This window comes from Apus apus, chromosome 2, assembly GCF_020740795.1.
Source record: "Apus apus isolate bApuApu2 chromosome 2, bApuApu2.pri.cur, whole genome shotgun sequence".
In the NCBI taxonomy this organism is placed as follows: Eukaryota; Metazoa; Chordata; class Aves; order Apodiformes; family Apodidae; genus Apus; species Apus apus.
The window spans coordinates 124443029-124469686 of record NC_067283.1 but is presented as its reverse complement, the minus strand read 5'-3'; the positions used below and the strand labels follow the sequence as shown (position 1 = coordinate 124469686).

Here is a 26658-nt window from a genome sequence, read left to right as displayed (position 1 = left end):
GGTGTGTTATAAAATAAAAACATTAAAAAATACAGAAACTATATTAATAGAAGAATCATTATGAACAGAGCTTAAGGACAAGGAAGTGCAAACATCCTTCTGGCCCAGAGGGGATAATCTATTTTGTCAAGATGAGGAAATTAACAGGGTTTTTTCTTTACCTTGAATAAGTAAAATTTTCCCTCTAACATGCTAGACAGGCCACTGCCACAGTCCTTCAGGGCTAACTTACTTTATTTCAATGTATTGCACAAAGTGAGAAATAAGAGGATCTGGAAAAAACTTTTTCATCTCAGCTTCTCTAACTTCACTTTATAATACAGTTTAATTCCAGTTTTGACATTGTGTATGACCTAAAACAGGTGAGCAATGAGCTATTTTTCAGTCCACCTTTCCTCCTCTAAAAAAGCTTCACACTTTAGTGGTTCTAAGTCACTGGAAAACATCATCAAGTTAACATGAAGAGGGAGTCTAACAAGAACATGGTTCCTATCTTGAAGCATTCAGATATTTAAAAATTTAAATTTAATTTTTAAAAAATGTATATTTAATACTGTGATTAAATTTGCATTCCCCCTAAATTGTGTCTTGTTTGAACTCTCTGGCTTGTGATCCCATTTCCTCCCACTTTCTTGATGTCAGCTTCTTCATTGCCGGCAGAAGACCCCTCTGAACTGCAGCTGCATTTGTAAATGTTTCATCAAAGGCCTGAACGTCTGGTAACCAGCAGACCTGGTGGGTGCTATGAATGTGATCTGGGTCTATCTCTGGGAAGAACAGCATGACCATATTTACTGCTGATGCTATTCTGGGGGCTGTATGACGTGCTTCTCCCCTCTGGCTGAGCAACGCTTGCCCGTTTGTCTTTCAACACTCATTCCAAGCATGACAGGATGAAATAAAACAAAATTTATTGGTAGCAAGCTTACTTGCATATTGAAGATTTATATTTTAACAACATCATCATACACATGAACATACACAGATACACTTATTTCAATAACAGTGTTAAATATTTTCTATGTGCGTTAAACACTTAGGTTACATTTTAAAAATATTAAACAATAAGAAGATAAAGAAAAGTATTACTATATAAAATAATTCAAATTAGTATGGAGGCACAAGCCTATTTGTCCCCATAAATCAAATATTAAATCAAGTTGGTGGCAACACAGTAGCTCCAGCTCTGCACAGCATCTCCAAATGTGTACAACAGCTGTGTCTTCTGAAAACTGTGAAATCAGGGGAGAAAAAGACTGCATTTCTGGAAGCAATCATGCAGATAGGATCACCTCTTCCAAATTCAGGCAAGCAGCTTTTAGGTATACAAACTGAAGCTCACTCAGTAGCCAGCAGAATGAGCCAGGCACTTCCTGTGACTGACGAAACGCAACCTGTACTGTACCTGTACAACCTGTACTACAATTTGTAATACAGAGGAGGGGAAAAAAAACCCAACAGAATTTCAGATTAAAATGACATATATGCTTTTCACACTTCAAATGTTACCATTTTGCCAATATTAATATATATTTTAAAAAATAATCTGGAAATGTGCCACTGACAACAAACAGCTCAGAGAAGCTCACAGTTTTTTTCTTCTCTTAACCCTACACAAATAAATTTTAAGCAGTAAAACTGGAGAATCACAAAGTTGTATAGTGCCCAATTCATTTACTTTCTGGACACTAAAATATTGGGTAGGAAATCCTGATTATAATGAATTTTCAAAAAACAGCTGACATTTAAAAATATTTAATTTGGCTCAATTTTCCAAATATGTTAAGCAATGAGCTAGTAATATTAAAATCTCATTAGAAGTGTAATTAGACAAAAACTGCAGTCTCAAACTTACATGAAACCAAAAAGTATATCCCTTTATACATGAAAACTAAATTGCAACCTCCTACTTCTAAGTCTAGCATGCCAGATGACAGAGCCACAGTCCTTCAGCTCTATTACATTTTTTGCTTCATGGCAGAACCTCATGTAAGAAAAAAACCCACATGGTTAAATGTAGGTGAATTAACAAAAACTTTTCAATGCTGTCATACAAAGCAAGTGAATTTCAAAATTAATTTTAGTTCTCAAATCAGATGAAATAAACTTTGTATCTAACACGCCCAAATACAATGCATGTTAATTACATTGCCAAATTTTAAAATTAATAAACTAAAACATGAACTAAGGTGATCTCTGTCATGGTCTTCACGGAACAGCTGGTGCTTTGTATGAAGGCACAGCTACAAGTGAAAGAATTAATAAATACATGCCTAACTGAATAGAGTTGATATCATTAGATCTATTATCCATTCAGACAGAATATCACAAAATTGGTTTTCAAACACACTGCATTATTAGGAATACACAGTATAGTTGGGGTAATAAACTTTTACATTAAAGGTTTCTCTTTACTATAACAAACTGCAGTTACTAAAGGATGACTTTGAGAAAGAATATTAGGAAGCCTGTTTAGACTCCACACCTAGCATGAGGTTTCTTCTGCTAAAAAATATGTTACTTCTAAACAAAACTACGGCTCAAAACCCTCCCAATCATACTGTTTGTCTTTAGAAAAATAAGAATGCAAATACTGATTTGTCTGATGTCCATCTCATACTTGCCAGCAGCCCAGATATACATAACGTATTCACATGTGGAGCTGCAAATATGAATTCATCTGACTACAACACAGGAGGAGCATAAAAACTGTGCTGCACCTGCAGAATACAGAGAGAGACATCCAAAATTCTGCTTTGGTGATTATTCCTTCCAAAAAGCAGAAACTAATCTTCAGCTGAAATTTCAGTGCAGAAAGAGAAAACTACTTTGCAGCAATGCAAAATTACACTAAGTGTATTTGCTAAGAAAGCAAATTTTCAAGATGCAAAAGGGCCTAATAGTGTAATCCATATGGTGAACATGTTTTTTCATCATACAAAAACATCCCGACATTATGTTACCAGCATTTTTAAGAGCCAACAGAATAGAAGCAAACCAAGAATAAATGAAATGTCATACCAGCTGGGAGTTTTAATTCATTGGTTAGGCTGATTATGATGCACTTACCCTTGCTGTATTTTTTTTCCTGTAAAATTAAAACATTAAAATATGCTTACGTGTTTAACTTGCAGGATAGCCGTGGTGAGAACAATTTCTTTCCCAGGACAAATTCCTGGATAAACACAAGAAACTTATCAACAGGGTGTATTTATCAACTCAGACATAACAAGCATCTGTCTGTCTTTCACTGCTTTATCAAAAATCAGTTAGAGTAAGCCGTATTATCCTCACCAAAGTTTAAGCAGATTGAGGGAGTGGCTTTCTATTAAAGCTCTTTGCAGCCTGCTTAGCCCCATGGTAGTGTCCTCTAAAGCTTAATTCCCTTATTGAGGACTTTGTTAACAGGAAAAAAATCTCAAAAGAGACTTCACTGTACATCCACATTATATTCATTGTCAAAGAGCAAAAAGCTCAGCTTTTACATCTCTTTAGCTTTGTATCTCTGTAGCACTTGCCTTGTTTTTTCCAGCATGATACATAAAGCAAACAAAGAAACAAAACCCACCAAGGTTTTATACCTATAATTCATATTGAGAATTACAATGATTGTAGATTAATTTCACAAATTTATTCACTGAGCAGAAAATGATAGATTTTTACATAAAGTTAATCAACTATCCAAGGTATAAGCACCAATACTGGTTCATTGGTGAAATGCAACAGCTGTTTTGTTCTGCTGTAGCACAGCATAACTAGAGTGCATGCTAATAACCATGGCCATCAACATGTATTTTAAAATTATTTATAATAATCATATGTAATTGTTATTTAACATTCACTTACCACTTTTAAAGAAAATAAGAAGAAAAAAAACCAAAAAAACCCTAAAGAAATTCACAAAGCAGACCCCATGTTCAGATAGAACTAGGTATGAATGCAGACAGACATAAGGCCCCATCCCTATGTCTGACAAAAACTGTCAGATAAAATCAAGGCTGACCATAAGGACCTGCAAGGTCCAGGGAGCAGGTGGAGAAACGCAGCCCCTGTGGAAGCTGGGATGGGTGCCTTCTCAGGGTGCACTCACCATTGCAGAGGCGTTCCCAGTGTGACTCAGAGCTGTGCCCTGCTGCAGGAGATAGAAACTGCAGAGCTGGGACTGTCTGTCTGGTGGAGAAATTCACTTTACCAAAATCTCTCTGAAGGTCTGTAATCACTGGCAATTAAATTTCCAACTCATGAAGGAGGATTTTCAATGAATAAGTGGCCTAAAGCATGACAAAAGGCCTGGATCTCTGGGAAGATATGTCTCTCCATAGAGGTATTAAAAAAAACTGGCAGCATGGTGAGCACTGAGTAAAGCTGAAGAACTTTTTTTTTCCTGTGGTATTAAAGCAACATGTATGAGAATTATTTCACTCATTAGCTAATTTACATGAAAATTATCAGAAGAATTAAGATCTTAAAGGTATGACCTCCCTATATTTTTAAAAAAAGCAATGCCACAAAATACACATCCAGGCAGGAGACAGAGATGCTTTGCACATCATTAAGAAAACATGAAACAATCCCAATTCTTACCTGAGATGAGAGCTACTACAAATGTTCCAGGAGCAAAAGAACAACAGGAAAAGCTTCAATCATTCTATGGACCTCCTCAGGCACCTGGAAAATCCATAGGACATGACGGCACAGGACTCAAGACCACTGGGTGCTGCTGCTAGTTCTTCAAAGAACAGAACAGGATGAAGATGGGGGACCTGCAGAGAAGGTGCTACAGGGCAAGTGCAGTACCATGTTACAGAGAAAACTTTCTTTACCCAGCAGATGAGTGACTATGTCAAATCTGGAATATCGTTTTACCTAGCGGGAGTAAACTGAAAATGCAAGACTGCAGGCAACTTGGGTGAAAACTTATGAGAAAGTATTATTTGCTATTCCTATGAAGAAGAGAATGGAATTAAAAATAAAGGAGGTGAAGAGTAAAGCTGTCAGTTTTTCTGGATGTTTTCAATTGCATTAGGTCAATTGTTAGTATAGATGCTCTGCAAAGAGAGCAAATGGTTCAGCTTTAAGAGCAAAATAAAAATAAACCTTTTTTGCTGGATTATTTTTAAGCTGGATTGGTTCCCTGATCCAAATCACAGTGCACTATAGAAACAGTTGTGCTGGCAGCACAGAGGTCTGGGGGCATGAGAATATCGCAAGCCAGTGTTGGCCAAGACTGTCTTGTAAAAACCACAAACTTAGATTTTTCTCTACTAGATTTTATTTTATTATAAACTCCCCAAAGACCAATTTGTTTTCTTAAAGAAATAATGTGAAGGACATAGATTCAAACTACCCCAACATGAAGGGAAAATGAGTATTATGAGACAAACTTGACTACACTGAGCTCTTCAATGATCCTGAAACACCAGAAGGAAGTATACACAAGTAGAAATTACCAAAAGAAGAATATTAGGAAAGAGTGCAAGCATGCAGGGGCAAAATCAGAAAGGCTAAATCACAGAACGAGACCTGGTTGTGAAGTAACAGGAAAGGAAAGGACACAGTCTGGGAGGAGGAGGGCAAACGGAAGGTCTGTGCCACTGCTCGGCAGGGAGGGGAAGCTTGCAGATGCACCTAGGAAAACCGAAATGTTAAATGCTTTTTTGTTTCTGCTTTCATTAAAAAAGATATTATGTATTTTGACTTCAGCAAAGTTGCTGACATTTGTTAAAGGTGATCTAGGCAAAGCTGTGGTAAGAGTGTTCACATAGCTTATAGTTGCTTTGTAATGTTTATTAAGTCTTAAGCTTGAAAGATGTATCAAATCCTAAATCTGTACCAAATCCTTTAACATTCAATATGTGCATTAGTAAGTTCAATCTTGGAAGAGTTCATTTATTGCATGTGCCAATGTGCAAACTGTTAGAAACCAGGGAGGAAGTGTGATAAGATGTTAAAATTCAAAATTAACTTGACCCCGGGGAAGTAATATTGAGGGGGGGAAAAGAAGTGTGCAAGTGAATAACACCTGCTGAGTGAAACTCTGCTTCAGTAACATGAAGTGGGAAGAAACTGGTTAAACAATTTTCTGTGGGAAAGGATTAGGACAACACCAGATCATACACTGAAGACAAGTCAACACATCATCTTGTTGTTGTGTGTGGGGGAGAAGGAAACACCACACAGCTGGTTCCTGGCACCAGTGTGAAAGAATAGTCTCATTTGGGAGTCACACTGAATTTTGTTACTTCAGTATGGCTCACTATTAGCCAAATAATGTGTTTTGGTTTTGAAATCTGACTTTAACAACTATGTCATATAATTGGAGAAAGTCCCCACAAAAGCAACGGTGACAGCCAGATGTCTAGAAGGAAACAGTAAAAGGATACAGCCTGCTTAGCCCGAAGGGCTAAAGCAAGACATGACAAGCCTTCTTCAAACACTTATGAAACTAATACAAAGAGGAAAACAATAAATCATTTCTATCTTCCCTGAAGAAGCAAGACTTGAACTGCAGCAGGTGCAGCATTCAGATCAACATTTAGGAAAAACTTGCTAAGGATAAATCTGATTTTTCTGATGTTGTAGATCATTTCCACCTATATATTTGGGTGGTAATTTAGGGTAATTATTATGATGTTACATTTTTATTCAAATCAAACATTATAAAATCAAACACATTTGGAGTTGTCTGGGGGTTTTTAAGTGGATTGAGATTTTTTTCTGCAGACACACACACACACATATATATATATAAACCATAACAAAACCACTAAATGCTGACAAGACCCATAAAAACAATATTTCATATTTTTTCCATAATGTCATAGATACTCATAACCATAACACTGTTGCATATAATCACTATAAGATAACCTAATATATTTATATATTTAAAAAAAAAATAGTAATTCCAATAAACTGTATCTTATTTGCATGGAGAGTTCTGTCACTGTTAAAACCACTTCAGGTACAAAGAAGACCAACATAAATGCTGCATTTCTTAAAAAAAAAAAAAGAAGAAAAAAAAAAAACAAACCAAATGCATTTTCATTTAAAAACCAATTCAGTTTCTTAGAACAACTAAGCTGAAAATAGAAGTCTGGGTACACAACACACTCATCTTGTTTTCAAGTTAGAAAAGGATCTGTATTTTGGTTTTATAAGCTTTATCAGCACTTTTGCAAAGAAAATAATAACTCAGCAAGTGCACTGAGTAAGCATAATATCTCTGGAATTAAATATACTATCTTACTGGCTAGGTCCCAGCTTCATGTGCAAGGTAGAACTGACACCAATGCAGCTAGGAAAGCAGTTTCATAACACAATGTTTCCCAAATATTCTATCAAACTTTTTGCCAGAAATTTTGTAGAATTAATGTTTCAGTAGTCACAGTAACTTATGTGAATCTACAATACAGTAAGAAAAAGTGGTATGTTCCTGTCCTAGGAGTCTGACAACATATTTTGTGTTAAAGGTACACTGACGTTTATAAACTATGTTTGTAAATGTTAATTTAGACTCCAGACAAAGATTTGCATGTAAGTTGTGGCTGTTCATATGCAGCCGGGAAAGACCTACTTGCCTTTTAAATTTCTACATCATGGCTTTCATACTACCTTTACTTCTCTATTTCTGCTTCCCACAGAACAGTCTTGTGTGTGAACTCATCCAATACAACGTGTGCAGCTCATGGAGTTCATCAGTTAAGCATCCTGCCTCTGTTCTGCAAACCACTTGAGAACATTCTTTGGAGCTTTGCTTTATTTGTGCACAGATATCTTGCAGATGTTTAATTTAAAGCTCATGTGTAGTCCCACTGAAGTAAATGGGATTACTAAAGTATTTAAAGTAATTCCCTGCCGAATCAGGCTTTTAAGGGTAAGAATAAATGTGCCTAATTTTTATTCATGCATCAGATATCCACAGACTAATCATTTAAACTCAGCAGTTTTGTATCTAGCTAATATTAAATCTCTGGAGCTTACTGTCTTCATGTGCTGCATTTACTATCCCTGCACCAAGGACCTTTTTCAATATAACCCAACAGCATAGTTTTTGCATACATATAGTGTCATCAGGCACTCATGTTTTGCATACAGAGAGTGTCATCAGACATAGTTCCATGATGACTTACACAGCATCAGAGCTTCTCAAAATAAATTATCTCTATTTGGCCAATATACAACAAAAAACACACTTTTTTGTACATGACAAATAAACTGCACCTGGACCTTGTATTTTCTGAATGTTACATGTATCAAAGTCTTCCAAAAAAACAGATACAAAAAAGCAGATTAAAAAAAACTGTGGAAACAATTACATTTATTTTGGACAAAATAGGTAAACTCATTCATCTACCTTCAACTGCTTACTTTGTGCATCTACGACATTTTTTAACAGTTTTTAAATTGATATTAGGCAGGAGGTTTTCAGGGAAACAGAACCTGTAGATCTAAGGTATTTAACACATACATGGTACATATTGCATAGGAGCATTACCTACACCCTAGCCAGAAGCAAAGACAAAGTAGCATGAGCTGAAGTTGAGGCTCATCAATGCAAAGTCCGTTGGCAAAAAAAAAACAAAACTATCTACAGCCCCATCAGCAATGAGACACTTGTGACTTCTTACATCATCAAGACCTGGCTAAGTAATGCTGGGAATTCTCTGCAAAGCATTTCTATCCTCACATCTATCAAAATTTATCTCCTGCTGAAAATATAATAGGAGAAGGCTGGCACCGATTAATTCATCTTATCATCAACCATCAACTTCATTTAAATTGATTATTTCATTTAAATGAATACAGCTGGAAATATAAACCATGTGCAAAATTACCATTCATTTTAGCATAATTTGCAGGTCACTAGAAAAAAGCCACTGACACGCTTCTGATAACAGAAGAAAATTTACGTTATTCCTTCCTAAAATTTTCACTGTTCACCTCTGGCCCATCCAGTATTTTTGGTTCATCTGATCTAATATTAAACCTATAAAATTTAAATCAGAGGTGTAAAGCAAGGAACTAACAGGCAGATACTTATTTTATTAATACAATGGTCCAATATCTTTTAGTGTAGATTTAAGTACTTAAGCCAGGCCTAGTGAATTACAGGTTCAGGCTATGACAACAGACATCAGACCAACAGCTTTATGGATAAACAATTTATCTCTAAGTAGCAGTATAGTAACACGTATACATCAATAGGGCAATTACCCAGGCCATTGCAACAGCCAATCCAGTTACTCAGTAGCACAACTATTAAGGTGAAAATGCCATCAAATCCAGTAATTCACTAATACTGAACCAAACCTAGTATCTGGGCATGCAAGGACTTGCACAACTGTGACTATCAGCCAGGCTCTCAGGAAGCTGGGCATGGCTGTGTCTTCAGAGGAGTGGCTCTGACCTGCAGAGGGTCTGGGGGAATCCCACACTCTCTCATATGACCCACCTCTTTCATTACTGAGTCATGGAAGCACTGCCTGGACTTGCTAACCAGCCATCTCATCCCAACTCTGTTCCCCTTCATGCCAGTCCTGTCCCTGGCACACATGGGATGTGTCAGTATATATATATATATATATAAACTCAGCAGCTCCACTTCAGCCACAACACCTGTGCTATACAAAAATCTGCTCCTAGAGTAACATGCAGGTGTAAATAGGGGACCTCAATTACTGGTTTAGTTGTAAACCAGTATCAGCTATAGGCATGCTGACTTCCAACAGGTAGTTCCCCATGCCCATATAAACCACTTCACTCTTCTGAAATTCCATTAAAACATGACAGGGCTTTATCTTGTGTCAGAAGAAAGAAAACAAAGATTGATAGAATGACAATAGTAAACTCCTCAAAGCACACACACCATCACTGCTACTGTTTCCAATCTTTTTCTTGACTAAGTAATGCAAGACATGGAGGGTGTAAAACCTGATGAGCTCAAGAAATACTCAAGAGGATACTGAACTGACCTTTTCAGACTTCTCTGGTCTTGGTAATGGCTTCCTACAAAAGCTCACATTGTGATGAAGGCCGTGGTCCCTTATTTCAGCAAAGTATATGGTCTTATCTAAAGATACCTGAAAGCCTGCATCAAGTCTGTGCCACACAAATTACATTCTTGTCTGGTTTTCCACACTCTGAAACTATGGAACTAAAAAGACAAGATCAAGCTTCCGCATCTTCTCATGGATTTTCTTTCATATTTTCTTCCAGTCCTGGTCTGTAACTGCAAAAGAACAAAGCTAAGATGTTCAATGACAACAGTTATCAATCCCTTCTCCATGTTTTTCTCTATTTCTATACTTCTGTGTTTCTCCTGTCATTTGCCCTAACATTTTTATCAGATTATCAAATAACTGGCAAGGGAGTACTTGGCAGGATTTAGAGCTATTCCGTCACCCAATGGCCATGGGGCTGAAGGCATTATTGAGAGCTTCCCTACCAAGTTCCCAGCAGCACTGACCTTGGAAGGCCTCGGTATCACTCAGGTTCCCTGTGCCCCCTGTTTTCCAACCCCTGGTACTGCCAGCTTGCCCCCTCGGGACAGTGGGCTCCTTATGTAGTTTGGAAAGGCGACAAAGTACAACCAAGCTACGTTGTGCAGCAACAGCTTCTGCTTAAAACTAGATTAAAGCAGAGAGAAAGTACAAATAAAAATTGGAAGCCGGGGCTACCACTTGAAAACGCTCTCCTGTTGCCTACTTGTTGCAGGCACTGGCAGGTGCAGCAGCGACCTGTCCGGGAGCCCGCGGGAGGAGCAGCGCGGAGGCAGGGCCAGGAGCACGGAGCCCCCAGCCTCGCCGGGCCAGGCTCCGCAGCCCCCGCCCGCTGAGGGGGCCCGGCTTGCGCGCCCCGCAGCCTTCCCCGCCCTGAGACAGACGCGTCACCGAGCACGACGAGGCACCTTTCCCCCGCAGGGCGGGCGCACGGAGCTCTCCAGCCGGGGGGGGGGGTGCCCGCCTGCTCCGGGGGACCCAGCCCACCCACACCTGGAGCAGCGGCAGCGCCCGCAGCCGCCAGCCGGCCCCCGAGCGCGCACCTGCCCCGCGGCGGAGGCGGTGGCCGCGGCCGGGGGCGGTGCCGGGCGGGGGGCGGAGGGGCGGGCAGGGAGGAGCGGGGGGCGGGCACCGCTTGCCGCCGCCGCGGGGCTGCGGCTGGGCTGGGGGCGGGCGGCGGAGCGCTCGCAGTCGCGGGTAGTGCCGGGGCGGCCGGAGGGCGGAAAGGCAAGGCAGGCAGGGAAGGCAAAGGAAAGCAAAGCGAGGCGGGCGGGAGGCGGCGGCGGCGCCGCGCTCGCCCCGCTGCCCTGGATGACGGGCGGCCGGTTCGACTTCGACGATGGCGGCACCTACTGCGGCGGCTGGGAGGACGGGAAAGCCCACGGGCACGGCATCTGCACGGGGCCCAAGGGGCAGGGCGAGTACGCCGGCTCCTGGTCCCACGGCTTCGAGGTGGCGGGCGGCTACACCTGGCCCAGCGGCAACACCTACCTGGGCTACTGGGCGCAGGGCAAGCGCCACGGGCTGGGCGTGGAGACGAAGGGCAGGTGGATGTACCGCGGCGAGTGGTCCCACGGCTTCAAGGGGCGCTACGGGGTGCGGCAGAGCCTCAGCACGCCGGCCCGCTACGAGGGCACCTGGAGCAACGGGCTGCAGGACGGATACGGCGTCGAGACCTACGGGGACGGAGGTGGGCGCCGGCGGGGGGCGCCCCGCGCGCGGCGGCGGGGGGCGGGCGGGGGGCGCGCCTGCGTGGGCGCGCGCGCCGCGGGCAGGGCCCCTCCCCCAGCCCCCCCGGCGGGCCCCCCGCCGCTCTCACACCGGCCCGGGCGGCGGGGTCGGGCTCTCGTCCCTCCCTGCCCTCCTCCCTGGGCCCCGCTTCGTGCGCCGCTCCCGGCCAGGACCGCGCTTCCCGGCGGGCGGCCTCGCTGCCGCCGGGGGCCCCGTTGGCGGCCGGGGAGCGCCGCGGGTGCCCGGCGCCTGCCCCGCTCCGCTCCCGGAGGAGCCGCCCTGCCCCGGCCGAGCGGGAACGGGCGCCCCGGGGCGCGGGCTGAGCTGCCGGGCTTGCCGCTTTCTTCCGGCCAACTGGGGAAAATCCATATGAGTGCTGCCTGCAGACGGCTTTCCTTTCTCTGCCGCGGCAGCTCCCGGCTCCCCGCCCGCTCTAACGATGACCGGGGCCGGCAGCTCCCGTCTGGAGGAGAGCCGGGAAGCGAGGTCGCCGCCTCGCTCCCTGTGCACAGTTTTCGTGTCTGTCACAGCAAGAACTTAACAAGCGAGCCCTTGTGCCTCGTTACTCTGCTGTCAGGGTTAGCTTTATTCGCTCAGTATGCCCGGCTTGTGAACAGTACGGTAAAGGTAATGAAGTGGCTGCACAACTTGCACAAAATCGATGAAACCTGGGTCCATACTTATGTCATAACTCATAGTTTATTAAAATACGGTATAGTTTGAAACAGCTCTGACTACAAGCTGTGTTGCGAAATTACACAGGCCTTGCCTTTCACACCCTTCACCACAAAAAAGGAAATGTTTCCAGGGCTCCTAGGGTAAGTGTGTGGAGAGGACTGGGCAGCCTGCCCTCCTGTTTGAGTTAGGAGCACTCAAGAAGTCCCAACTTCACTCAGGTCACTTAGGACTGGAGCTTACTTGGATGGTCAGGTACAGTTACTGTACCTCTGTTATGTGGTGCACAAAAAAATACACCTGGTATTTGTGAATTCATCTTTTGCTGCTGTCATGTCATTGGCATTGGTGGAATTGCCACCTGTAACTCTGCAGAGTTGCTCTCCAGCTTGGGTTGTTCCATCATAACACAAAAAACTGGTGTCAGTTTTAGGACTAGAGGGTTGTCTTTCTTCTTTGCAGAAATGCTGCTCGCTTCAGCTTGGAGCAGCGTGCTTAGGTAACATGCAAGAAATAGAATTTACCAAAATCAGAGGTAGTGTCAATGTGATGTGACTAAAGGACTAACCCATGAATTGGATCTTTTGATTGATGCTGTTGGTTTCTTCTAGGAATTTTGGGGTTAAGAGTTTTAGGGTTAAACTTTCAGGATTACTTTAGAGATTATCTGTTTTTGTATTAAGCAGGAGAAATGCTATTTACAGTTGGGGTCCTTTTTCTTCCTTTCCTAAATGCAAAATGTAGTGAGTTTGAGAAAATGAAATGTATTGGGGTTTTTGTACCTCAGACTTTTTAATCTCATCATTTATACATATTAGTAGCTGCCTGAAAAGTGTTTCCTGGTGTGGAAAGTTCTGATGCTCAAAGTCAACTGAGATAAATGTATGGGGATTTCAGAAAAAAAAAAAACCAACATAAACCCACAAACATTAAAGAGATCAGAATTTTTGTTTCACTTTCACCACACAATAGACTTTTTCAATTTTAATTATATTTGTTTTGGGTAGTAAATTACAAGCTGAAGAACAGAAGGAAATAGAAACTGAATTTGCAGTGGCTATCATGTTTGTTTTTTTCTTTCTTTGTTTCAGGAAAAGTAAATTGCTATTCCAGTAAATTTTCTAGGAGTGATTTTCTCAAACTAAAGTTCCTTTTACCTTTTTCTTTAGGCTTCTTAAAGAATTTTAAAAATCTCTACATAGTATTGATAATTGGAGGTGAAGTCTCTGAATAGTTAGACTTAGAACCCCCAGAAAATCCTTTGTTCAAAGCAATACATGAAGTGTGCAGTTTACACTGTACGACTTTTAGTCCTTTTAACTGAAATCTGTTACCATGGCTTCAGTCTTTTACGTGTTTCAGTTCATATGAACAGAGGGTGTGAAGTCCCATTGATTTTAGTGAAAGTACTCATGAATGAAGCTCAGCAGTAACGTCATAGATGCTTGCAGATGTGGTTTTGTTTTTGTACTGTGGAACAATGGCTGTATTTGTACACCAGAAGAATGTCTGCAATGTTTTTACAAGGAAACCAGATTTGCATATGTCTTTAACATGCTCTGAAATATTTGAAGGAAAGCTTTTCCTTTTTTGTGACCTGAGAATGCTAGCATAGGGAAATAATTGTTTAGACAATGGAAATTGTAAATTTCTTTCAAACTCACTAAAATCCAGGCTTCTTTGCTGCTGGTTTGTTTGTTTGTTTTGGTCCCCTGCCCCACCATGTTGTTTTAAAATGCAGTAGTATCAGGAGATGTAGTTGAGGGAGGGAAAAGGAACAAAAGCACAGACAGTGCTCCTCAGTACATCATGTTGCATTTAAGTACTTAAAATTGTCACTCCATCAAATCTCTGAGGAAAGCACTGTGAATTACAAGCCATGATCCTCCATGCATTGCAGTTGCTTTTGCTGGTCCTTCAAGTGGCCCATCAGGTTGTCTCATACAGTGATCTGGACTTCTGTGCCTCCTTTGAACTCCCTAGATTTTGCTGCATCTGTGTCAATCTGTGATCTTACCGGAGCATTTTTTATGGAGCATCTAAGGCCTAATTTGAAACTTCAGTATGTTTAAATTAGTTAGCAGTTGATGGTCCTGAGCGATAGCAAGCATTTTGCTGTAAGGTTGTGCATTGTCTTGTCACAGAGGTCGGTGGCAAAAGCATCCTAAGCAAAGGTCATCAGTAGCTTGTGGGTTCACTGATTTATAAATAGTCTTCTTTTTAGTTATACATTTATCTAACATTTCAGTCTGAAAGGCATGCAGCAATTCTGATGAAACAACTAACTGGTTAAACCACAGAAGATATAAGTAAAGGATAAGAGTAGTTACTAGGTCCTTGGCCCCTCAGCTATTTCAAACACTGTAATTTTACATTTTAGCCTCAGCTAGGCAGTAAGTTTTACAGCTGTAAGATAAACCGAGTGTTTTTTGGGAAGGATGGCACAGTGTAACTCTTAAGGAGACAGCTTATGAGAGTATTATACCTTGCAGCAACTTGCCAGTAACAACCAAAAAAAAACCCAAACCAAAAAAAACCCTAAACCCAAACCAAACCAAAGAAAGAAATTAGCTTTCTAGTAGTTCTCAGGCTAAAAATATTAACACCTTTTTTTCAGAGGAGCCAATTAAACACCAGATGGATGTTCAATAAAAGTCATGGCTGAATGTTTCTTCAGTTACAAGGGACACCAGGCCTAGTTTTTAGAAGACTAATGCTGGACAGTGATATTGTTTTATGGTCAAATATTATTTTAAATTAGGTTACTAATTGCATTGTTAATTCAAATTTTAACAGTTCGCTATTACTGGAACAGCTTTGAACTGTCAATTATAGTGTAAGATAAAACAGGCCAAGGTATGTTTGTTGATATTAGTATTTGCATTTACATCTATATAGACAGATAGGTAAATACTTCTTAAGTTTGCACCTTAATGTAAACAAGCTTTTTTATTATGGCTTATGTACTGTAGTATTTAATTGTGTTGCAACAGTAACATTTAGTTTTCTAAAATTTCTTCAATTGAAGATGATAGTACCATTACGAGTCTGATATCATCAATCAAATTACTGTACAATTCCCTTGCATCTGCATTCCACACAGTGTCCCTCCATACACCATCAAAATATTTTTCCTTTAAAATGTAAGTTGGAAAAATCAAAGAAAATGAAATAGTTTTCTAGCACTAGCATCAGAAGCCTTTCCTTTTAATGGATTTTTAATTACAGAAGAAAAAGTTGTTACCTACAAGATGGTACAGAATTCCAACTAAATATCTTTGGTACTTTCTAAGGACCAATTCAGTATGAATCTTCCAATTCCTCATTGACAATTTTCTCTTTAGAAGAAGGTGGGATTGATTTTATTTCCCCAGTAGAAATTACAATCAGACAGGTAAATAGCAGCATGTCAGTTGTGCTTATTTTAATGCCCTTGTGGGCAACAGCAAACACTTCCACTTCTCTCTACAGAGTAGTGAAAAATACAAGTTCTGAATGAATTAGGTATTTTTGAGCTTTTTATGTTTATTAATTAAAACAAAAACTAGTAAGATAGAAGTCTGACCTTTTGTACTCTTATAAAATTCTGTACTGAAATAAGTTGATTCTGCTTCAAGTCTGACTCTCAAGTAGCAGCACAGAGAGCCATATTTGCAAATTGCTGCTTTAATGTACTATTCTGGTATAATCAAAATTAGAATTAGATTTATTATTTTTAAATTAAATTAACTGGTGCAGAATGTTAAACAGACTGTTGTATGTAGCAGTAAGTAGATGTAGCCAGATTCTTAGCTCCAGCATATCATTATAATACTAGGGGCATCCTGCATATAATTATGGACAAAATGTAGTCATTTATGATCATAAAATATCAATGTATTTTTGGGAAATGTCTGTTTAAGAAATAAAAAAAATTACAATGTGGCTGTATTTTTTAGTATTTACAGAATACATCATATGAGTGCTTTGTGCTCATGTTTCTATTTGTTCTTCCCCATATGCTGAGTTTTTAAAAATAATCATGTTTCTAGATTCAGCACCCTTACAACCAGTGCAGCAGTAGGTATCCAGGATACAGAGAACGAGAAAGAAACTAAGAAAGTTTTTTGTTTGTGTCAGCAGCCATCTGTTAAAACAAAAAAGCCTCCGCTTGGTAGAATTTTCTTCCAACAAAAATTAGCTGTGTTGTGGAACTTATCTTGTGTTATATAATAAAGAAGGCACACTTGGTAAATGTAATTACATGTCAACGTTGCAATATAATTTAGCAGAAGAGTTAATACAGTAAAGCAGTCATTGATAGATAATTGACATGTATGTGACGAAAATAGTGTGCTTATACAAAGAAGATCGAATCTCAAAACAAATGAAGCTTTGAGCTACATCTTAAACTGCAGGTACTTCACAAATATTTTCACAAAAATTTAGTCAATCACTGATTTTGACATTTGGTGTTAGTTCTCTGAAGAATAGTTGTTAATAGGTGCTCCAATTAAAACAGATCAAAATAAAAAAATGTTTTTAAGATTGCTTATTCATCCTTCTGTAAGAATATTCAGACTCAAAATAGCTTTTTTAGAAAGAAGCAGCGCTAGGTGGGCGATTTAATTTTTGAGGAGCTTAAAGCAGTTTAATGGGAATTAGAGCGAAATGATCTTAGAAAGCAAATTACCTTGTGTTTGCCAGTTGTGGCATTCTGGGCAACTTCCTCTGGAACATCTGGTGCAAGGGGCTTTCAGAGACCAGAAAGCAGAGTGTGTATCTCATCAAAATATAAATGCCTTTCAAGAATACAAGAAGAAAATTGTGTTAGTAATCTGATGATGCTGGAATTTGGCTCAGATACAGCTTTACATGCACTCAGTTACATGGATATCCATTACTTTCTTGTATAAAATACCATATTGCCCCTTGTTATCTTACTGTTTGTTGTTGTGGGGGTTTTTTAATTGCAAAATAGTTATGATTCCAATGATGAGAAGCTTATGACAGGCTGGTGTGCAACATTCTGATTATTACTGCTTTGTCTTTCCTACTTACTGCAAAACAAGTGCTAAAGGATTTATGTTTCTGATCCCTCTGTCACAACATAATGCAATGCCATGTTTACAAAAGTGGGAATACGAAAAAGTGTTGGTATCAAGAGTTCATAAAGAGTAATTTATATTGAGGTTTTGTTCTTCTATTCAAGTACATGCAAAAACTTTACTTAGTTGTTGCAGTAGAGGTTTATAATAGTGGATCCAAAGGCCAATCTGAAGACAAGGTAATTTAGTGGATTGTCAAGTATGTCCTGATGAGGAGAGGTCTGTAGATACGTCAAACCCAGGATAACAGGATGTTTACTACTTGGTCATTCTGTAAGCAGATGGAGGCAAGAGCTTTGAGTGTCTTGCCTCCCTCCCTTCCCTTTGTCCTTGTCTTCCTCCCCAGCTGATCACATATAGTGCGGCTCTGCTTCTGCCGACCATCCCTCCATCTAACCACATTAAAGAATGTTGAGGGAGTCCTGCTTTAGAAATTCCTCTTGAAAATCTTTCCCTGGGCAGATCCATTAAAGAAATGCTTTTGACTATAGCTACTGTGTCTTACTTGCAAAATAAGTTACTTCATCTAGGAAAGGGAAGAGTTTGTTAAGCGGAAAAAATATAAGAAAAACGAGTAATACAAGTAGTTTATCTACTGTGTCATGTGCTGTGATTTTTCTGTGTTTCTTCGTACCAAAAACAGAGCTGTCAACATAATGTTGCCTGTAGCATACTGGGTGTAGAGTGCAAGGTCTTCTACAGCTTCCTAAATTTAATTTCTCCTTATTACTTTAAAAGGTACATACCAGGGGCAATGGACAGGAGGGATGCGACATGGATATGGTGTACGTCAGAGTGTACCCTATGGCATGGCAACTGTGATCCGTTCACCCCTCCGAACGTCTCTCGCTTCACTTCGAAGTGAGCAGAGCAATGGTACTATTCTGCATGACGTCACTTCAGACAGTCCAGCTGGAACAAGAGGAGGTTTTGTGCTCAATTTTCACAGTGATGCAGAAGCGATGGGCATTAAGAAAAAAGGAGGCTTGTTCAGAAGAGGTTCCCTTCTTGGTAGTATAAAACTTAGAAAATCTGAATCTAGGTCATCGATATCTAGCAAACGGAGCTCTGTCAGGAGTGATGCTACTATGAGCAGAATTAGTTCTAGTGATGCCAACTCTACAATTAGTTTTGGAGACGGTGACTGTGATTATTGCCCTATGGAAGACCATGTTGATGCTACCACTACAGAAGCCTATATGGGTGAATGGAAGAATGACAAGCGCAGTGGTTTTGGTATTAGTGAGCGTTCAAATGGTATGAAATATGAAGGAGAATGGCTAAACAACAGGAGGCATGGGTATGGATGTACCATGTTTCCAGATGGCACCAAAGAAGAAGGAAAATATAAAAATAATGTTTTGGTCCGTGGAATAAGAAAGCAACTTATACCAATACGAAACACAAAAACTAGAGAAAAGGTGGATAGAGCAATAGAGGGTGCACAGCGAGCAGCTGCCATGGCAAGAACCAAGGTGGAAATTGCAACTTCAAGGTATGTTATTGCAAAATACGTTTGTTCATCACTGAATTTTCAGAAACAAAAATGTGTTACAATGTGTGAGTTCTTATTGCTTAAGTGCAACTTAAAAGTGCACTCACTTTAGTGAGTACTTCACTTTTCCGTTTTCCATGTGTACTTCTGTGGACAGAAGTGGCCTTACTACTTATGAAACTTAGAACTTTAATTCATTTGAGTGAAGATGTTAATGTATGTTTCATTCTCATATATTTCCTCTTTCACTTGAGCTGCTGCATTATGTCATTAAAACTGAAAAATAAAACTAGTGAGGAAGTGTAGAGAATTATTTGGGTGATGTGAGGTGAAGATTGAATATCTCATAAGTATGCTCCAGTTATCCTTATTGTGTTTATTTTTTGGGTAGCATGTGAGATTGGCTGAAGTTACCCATTTGACACTGAGCATCTTAAGATGCATCTGTTTGTCTGAGAGACTGGTATGAACAGTGTAAGAATAATGGTTGAGGCACTTGTGATTACAGACTGTTGATTCAGTTGCCAGGGCAGTATCTGCCAAAATAATTCTGTATGAGGACTCTTGTTTTGGAGCATGCTTCTCCTACAGTCTGAATTTGTCTGGATCTTATGGTCACCACTTCAAGCAGTGACTGTCGTCTTGTCCCACCCCCCTTGCCAGGTGTTGGAGATCGAAATGCATGGGTATGAGTAGCATCAGGAAAAAATGTCATTTTCACTTTGAACCCCTAACCAACAGCCAAGCAAAGTCATCTGAAATTGAATTGTTACAAATTAAATCAATATAGACAATTTTAATAGGTTTTACTGTTAAGTCTGAGAGCTCTTTAAAAAGCTATTTAATTTTTAATGCCTTCCAATAAGTTTCTGTGGCAGTGTCTCTGTTGTTGGTTTTAGTTTGTTTCCTCAGGCAGGCTCTTCTTGAAATATGCTATGGACCAAAAAAGGAACCCAGAAATGTGCATGAAAGAAAATCTTCATGCTATTTTAGACACATTACATTTAGAGCTGAACAACTGACCTCCTGATTTAGTGGGGTCAGTACTGTGTGCTCAGTGATGATCCTTTCTCTGACAGTCCTACAACATACAGAAAAGACCAAAAGCTGCTTAAGTGGGAAAACTTGAATACATGGGTGGCTTATAGTGAAAGGTAGTTGAGACACAAAGAAGAATTAAGCATACTGTTAAAGAACCTTTCTGAGCTCTGGTCACCTAATTAACTAGAGGGTAGCATATACTCAGTTACTTCTATAAATACATGTAAAGCATTAAGTGACAGCCTACCATATTAGCAAAGCAGATCAGTAATAGTGAACTTTAAAAAATTACTGGATCCCATTTGGGATGTCAGTATATAATAAGTTCTTAGTTCTGAAAAAACTGAGGCGATGGGAAGTGTGGATAGAGGGAGTCACTGCTTTCAGTCCACATAAAGCTATTAAAAAGCTGAATTCTGAGACCATAAGGTTACCAGGCACAATGTATGCACTTCTTCTTTAAGAAATTATATGTCTCTGAAGTGTTTTGTTTGCTGTTCCTTCCCTTCAACTTTAGATGAAGGACAGGGTTCAAATTGCTTCTTTTGGAGCAGTCCATGAAAACAATGTTTATTTATGTTTTTCAAAGTGCAACAGCAGAAGGCATCAGTTGGAGTGCAGCTATTCCTTTGTTTTTTCAGCTGAGAATCTCTCTGAAACAGTCCTACAACTATCATGGCAGATTCAGGTTTCTTCTCTTTTAGTAGCCTTTGCTCTAACTGTACCTGCACTGTGTCAAAGGCGAAGAGATCTGACACCTAGTCAGGCAGCATCAGGCATAGTGATTACATTAACTTTACTTAGGAGTGAGTGTTTGGCTTACTTATCGACGAAGCAACTCTTCCCATCTCTCCAGTTTCCAGAACTGCCTTTAGTATCAACCAGTGGGGGTGAGGCCATGGTGTTATGTGAGCTAAGGGACTGTCAGAGTCAGTAGTGCTGGACTGTTTTAAGAGCCAAATAATCTGGAAGAGATTCTAGAAGAGCACTGAGGAATAAACTTCCACTTTGAACAGTTGTTAAATTCTAGGCTGACAGGATTGGTACAAAGAACTTGCTTCTGTCCTACTAAAACCTGAGGATCTGTATTGCTTTGTGACTATTTTTCTACCAAACTGATACATTAATAGTATATTAATCCTCAAACAGTGGCATTCCTGCAGTGTCTTATATGAATGTGAGGATGGCGGTCTTGTCTGTTTCCTAGCAATTACTGCTACACGAAAAAGTCCAGGAGAAGTGCCTTTTTTCATTTCTCTGATGTGTAATACAAAGGTGCTTCTGCCCATGTGGCATAACCGCACTGCGCGCTGGCCTGTAAGACCTTCTGTGTTTCAGACCTGGCAGATGTCACCAGCAATGTGTGCTTACTGTACATTTCCACTCCATTAGCGGAAGAACTCTCTAGACAGACCTTTTCTTAGCACCTCCCAAACCACTGAATGTCCACGTTTCCAATCCAAAGGTGTAGAAACCCTGACTTGCAGCCAGATACCTTCCTTTTCAATACAGCTTTGCATTGTATGATGCTGTTCTTGTATTCTTTATTCCCAGAGTGTTTGCTCAGGCAAAAGAAACCAGACAGTACTCCTCCTCATAGCTCCCTGCTGGTCATGACAAGTTTGGCTGGTAGGTTGACCTGTGACAGATGTCCACACAGTCGTCAACAAGACCAACCACTGTTTTGCTTAATATTCCTGATGTCTTTTTATGCCTAAAAGTCCTCCTTAATAATCCGTGTAGTCTTCCTTTATCTAAAATGGCACTGTGGTGCATAAAGAAAAATCTAAAACTTGGGTTAAATGGTGCTTCTCTGATCCTGAAATTACACTGGGTCTCCTGATGCAGCCTTTGGGTTTTGAGGCATTTGTACTGAGGTGTTTTAGATATAATAGCAGCATTTCTCAGAAGATACCAGATCACAAAATCATGTGATGTATATAGAAAGCTGCTGTATCAGGGAGATAGTCACCAGCCTCTGCTACACAAATCTGTATGCAAAACAGATTATAAATTAGCAATGAATGAAAATGCTTTTCAAATTATGGTGCAGCTTAACAGTCTTGTTTGAATATTATAGTTTTACTAGCACTATTTAAGACAAAATATTAAGATGCAAATGTCATAAACGCAGAATTTGAGGAATTTCAGAAGTATGTTCAATATTTTTCCCTTTTAAAATATTAAAAGGGTTTTTTTTAAAATATCATTTTTTATAGGCAGTAATTAGGTAAATTAATCTTCAACCCATTTGTACTAACAGCATTCAGGTTTATTCTGTATGATCTTTTTTGAGTCTTGGTGTCTAAAAGGACAGCCTTCCAGAAATTTTTAATACATTATTTCTGATGTTATTTCAAGCACATATGAAATGCTGGAAGATGTACATTTGGATGAGCCCTTTGGAAGATGTTATAAAGCCCCTGATGTCCACACAACCAGGAGTCAAACAGAAACTTGTTTTGAGGATACAAAATAGTTCTTTCTGTAGGGATCTTGAACTTCCTTTTCACTGCTTTCATGCGTCTATAATATGAACTGGAATTAAATAACTTATTTCTTAGTATGAAAATCACGTAAGTTCTCATTGGAGGAACTATTTAGTGTACTATATTAATTTTGTCTTCATCGACACTTATGATGGTATAAACTGTAACATTGTTTTCATTAAATACCAGAGTTTGAACATAAACTTTACTTCAAATACTCCCTGTCACGGGTGCTTTTAAATGTATCAGTCCTGTAAGTAAATATGTAGCACTGGAAGCAGAAGGAATTATTTCATAAAATCACACAGAATCATCAGAGTTGGAAAGGACCTCTAGGGATCATGTAGTCAACCCCCCATGCTAAAGCAGGGTTGCCTAGAGCACATTACACATGACTGCCTCCAGACAGGTCTTGAATGTCTCCAGAGAAGAGGACTCTCAACCTCTTGGGGCAGCCTGTTCCAGTGTTCTGTCACTCACAATAAAGAAGTTTTTCCTCCTGTTCAGATGGAACTTCCTGTGTTCCAGTTTGTGCCCGTTGCCCCTTGTCCTGTTGGTGGGAACTACTGAAAGAAGTTTGGCTCCATCTTCCTCACACTCTCCCTTTAGATATTTCTATATATTAAAAAGGTATCGTCTCAGTCTTCTCTTCAGTCTGCCAGGAGAAACAGGGAGATGACTCCCTCCCTAATTTTCCTGTCTTTCTTGGACTGGGGAGTCCAGAATTGAACACTGTATTCCAGATGTGGACTCTCTAGGGCAGAATAGAGGGGGAGGATGACCTTCCTCAGCCTACTGGCCACACTCTTCCTTATGCATCCCAGGATACCATTGGCCTTCTTGGCCAGAAGGGCACAATGCTGGCTCATTGTTAATTTATTCTCTACTACAACTCCAGAATCTTTCTCCTCAGGGCTGATTTCTAGCAGGTCAGCCCATAACCTATAATGGTGCATGGGTTGTTCAGCCCCAGGTGCAGGACCCTACATTTGCCCTCGTTGAAACCTCATCATGTTCCTCTCTGCCGAGTTCTCCAGCCTGTCCAGGACATGCTGGACAGCCCTCTGGAGTGTCGGCCACTCCTCCCAGTTTTGTATCGTCAGTGAACTTCCTGAAGGTAGACTCTGTCCCCTCAACTAGGTGGCTGATGATTATGTTGAGCAAGACCAGACCCAGTACTGATGCTTGGGGAACTCCACTGGTTACAGGCCTCCACCTTGACCCTGCACCATTGATCACACCCCTCTGAGCTCTGTCACTCAACCAGCTCTCAATCCACCTGACTGTCCACTTATCTAACCCATATTTCCTGAGTTTCTTAGTGAGGATATTTGTTGACATACCTTTCATGTATAATTTTTTTCTGGAAGAGTCAATATTATGGGTTCAGAATTGAGCTCTCAGAGCCAGGCCTTTTATTTTTTTTTTAAGTATTTTTTTGTTAAGTGTTGACTCTCTGAGGAGAAAAAAAAACCACTTTGCAGTGACACATAGGGACAAAGTAAAAGTACAGTAAGAGTAAGCAATATAAATCAGAAGATAGTGTGTGAAGAAAAAGGGACAAAATGGTTCGTTACTGCTACGTTCGTTATACTCCACTGATCTTTCAGGACATAAAACAAGAAGGTTAAAGAGCTGTATCTTCTTTTTTATTCTCTTTTCAACAAAGCCATGAGTGAGTTTTAAGTAAGGTGTACTGTCATAATATGCTGTGAGAACTTGACCACCTTAAAAGCAATATTGCAATGGGTTTTTGTTAGGAGAGCACCTGAGGTCTGGTGAAGGATAATAGTGCCTTTGTGTTAGGCACCGCACAAACAAATTACCCTGTCTAAAGACCTTTCAGTCTGGGAAAATGGCAGTGCCCAACAATCAGACAGAAACTGGCAAAAGACTGTGAAAGGACTCGAGATCAAGATAACAGTGAAATTAATATCTTGCAACTAATAACATAGAGCAGTTCCTGCTTGTTAATTAGCTTTCTGTGGTCAGACAGCAAGCCTCTAGTCAGGAAGACCTTTTAGGGGGAGTGCTGAAGGGGGATTAACTGATGTCTTTTTTGCAGTGATTTCTTTTTCAGAGTAACTTTTTTAGACAGCTCAGTTTTCTTCTTAACATCTTTGTGTCCAAGTCCACAGATGCTGGCTTAGTTTCAAGTTTATTTTTCAAAAAAAACTAAAGAAACTGTGGTTGTGATCCCATGCAATGAGTTGCCTGCTTTGTTCTGTGCAGCTGTGGACGAGCCTGGAGTCGGTGGGGGGGGCGCAGGAGGAGGGTGCAGGAGGGTTGACTGGGTAGCAGTGGCCCAGTATAATGACTCTGATTTCACCTGGGAGTGTGTCCACTGCCACAGCCTGGGCTTTCTTGGGTCCCTACTCTCACTTGCTATCATAGCATCCACCTGGAGCCAGTAGCTGGCTTGTGTAATGTTCAGCACTGAGGATGATTGAGAGAGCTCTGGTGTACTCTGGGCCTGGGTGCTTAGCACTGGCTTTACTCATTGGGCAGCACCTGCTTCTGGAAGTCCTGGCTCAGCTGTCTGTCCCAGAGCACTTCTGTCCATAGGACAGCACTGTATAAGAAAACAGTGCTTCTGTTTTTTGTAACCTTAATTCAGAGTAAGTTTCAGGATGCTGTGCTGCATGTGGTGGGTTTATGTGAAGTGTGTGGAACCATCAGGAGCACTGAACGGTTTATTAGTCAGTTCTTTGTTGCGTTCATTGCCATGTGTGACCAGTGCTCTTGGTTTGACCTGAACAACCTGTGATTTCTAGGGAGAGCTGGAGTTACATGCATGTGAGAGTATAGTTCGTGTCCACACTAGATGGCAGCTGCCAATCATTCCAAACGACACTAAATTATGTGCACACACGCAGCTTTCCATGATGGATTTAGCTGACTCCAGCAATCTCACTTTACTGAAGAAACTAAACTGGACACTTGCAAGACTAGTGCCTCACGCGTCTTTGAGATGCTTTACTTATTATAGCTGAAATATGAACATTGTGTTTAGGAGTAGGGTCCAACAAATACCAAAGGTATTCATATAAGACTGCTTGTTTTAGTACAAAGAGCTGCCTTAGGTTCAAAACAAAATCAGTTTTAGTCATTTTACTACATAGTGTATTTGAAGATAACAAATAAAATACTGTGGCAAAACTTAAATCGGTCTTCAGCTACTATGAATAGTAATTTTGATGTTACTTCTGCATTCTTTAGAGGAAACCATATGTTTCTTAAATCTTGTGGGAGTTACACCACTAGCTTCAGTAGGGCACGTTTTCACTCAGATTTCATAAACAACGCCTTGGTAAAAGAATATAGTCTTGGACTGTTCCTCTGTTATTTGCTGGGGAATTAATAATACATCCAATTGAAATGCACCGATTTTGTAAACATTGCTATACAAATTTGATTTCTTTTCTGAGCATTTAATGTTATAAGATTACATGGTGAAAATATGCAACATTACTCCTGTACTATCCCTCTGCTGGAAATTTAAGAAAGCCTCACATATTTAACTTTTTTATCAGATTACCTATATCCAAATACACCTACCCACAGTCATAAGTCTGAATAGGGATATATTTATATGAAAAAAAAAAAAAAAGGCAGTTCTCAAGGATAGCCAGTCTTACTTTTTGTTTGTATTAGGTATAGAATTGTTACCCCAGACTTGCTTTTCTAGCATGTTTAAAAAGATTGCTAGTATAAGACTGAAAATATTCTCTGCTTTTAAAACATAAATGAATCAACACTGTGTACCACTGCTTTTTAAAATAACCATCTAAGAAAGCTTTTTTAAAATATAGAAACCTTTCTGAAATGTTTCTTTTTTAGATGGGTAAGAATTTTTTTTCCCAGTTTCCAGAATATTTAATGTAGGAGGTTAAAGAATCTTTACAGTGGCAGCTCAGCAGATGTATGTGAAAATACTAATGATTATTTTTTTGTGATACTGACATACACTAGCAAAATACTAATTTATTTTTTTAGCCAAAGAAGATGAGCTGTTACGAAGACTCAGTTTTTACACAACATCTCAGTTTTGATCTGTATTACAGCAATTGTTCCAAAGCTAAACTGCAAACAGCATCTGTCTCTACTGACTTTCAGGAGAGTTTCTGTGGTGGAAATAA

At 40.1% G+C, this 26658-nt stretch overlaps 1 protein-coding gene and 1 long non-coding RNA gene across 9 annotated transcripts in view; one reads left to right on the top strand and one right to left on the bottom strand.

Annotated features, from left to right (window-relative positions):
• Positions 1–889: 889 nt before the first annotated feature.
• Positions 890–11582, bottom strand: LOC127381549 (uncharacterized). 5 transcript variants are annotated; one of them, XR_007888744.1, is made up of 5 exons: positions 11493–11582; positions 9975–10231; positions 4091–5628; positions 3120–3175; positions 890–1419 (listed from the first exon to the last, which is right to left on the bottom strand). It is a non-coding gene; the product is annotated as an uncharacterized LOC127381549 (long non-coding RNA). The 5 variants fall into 5 exon arrangements; XR_007888743.1 differs by having other exon boundaries at positions 3120–4384; positions 4585–5628; XR_007888742.1 differs by having other exon boundaries at positions 4585–5628.
• Positions 11175–26658, top strand: part of JPH1 (junctophilin 1) — an 85524-nt gene continuing 70040 nt past the window's right edge. For all 4 annotated transcript variants that reach the window (XM_051612042.1, XM_051612044.1, XM_051612040.1 and 1 more), the window contains exons 1-2: positions 11175–11691; positions 18233–18989. In XM_051612042.1, coding sequence (XP_051468002.1) covers positions 11313–11691; positions 18233–18989 — 1136 coding nt within the window. In that variant the 5' untranslated portion in view covers positions 11175–11312. The remainder of the gene's footprint in view (positions 11692–18232; positions 18990–26658) is intronic.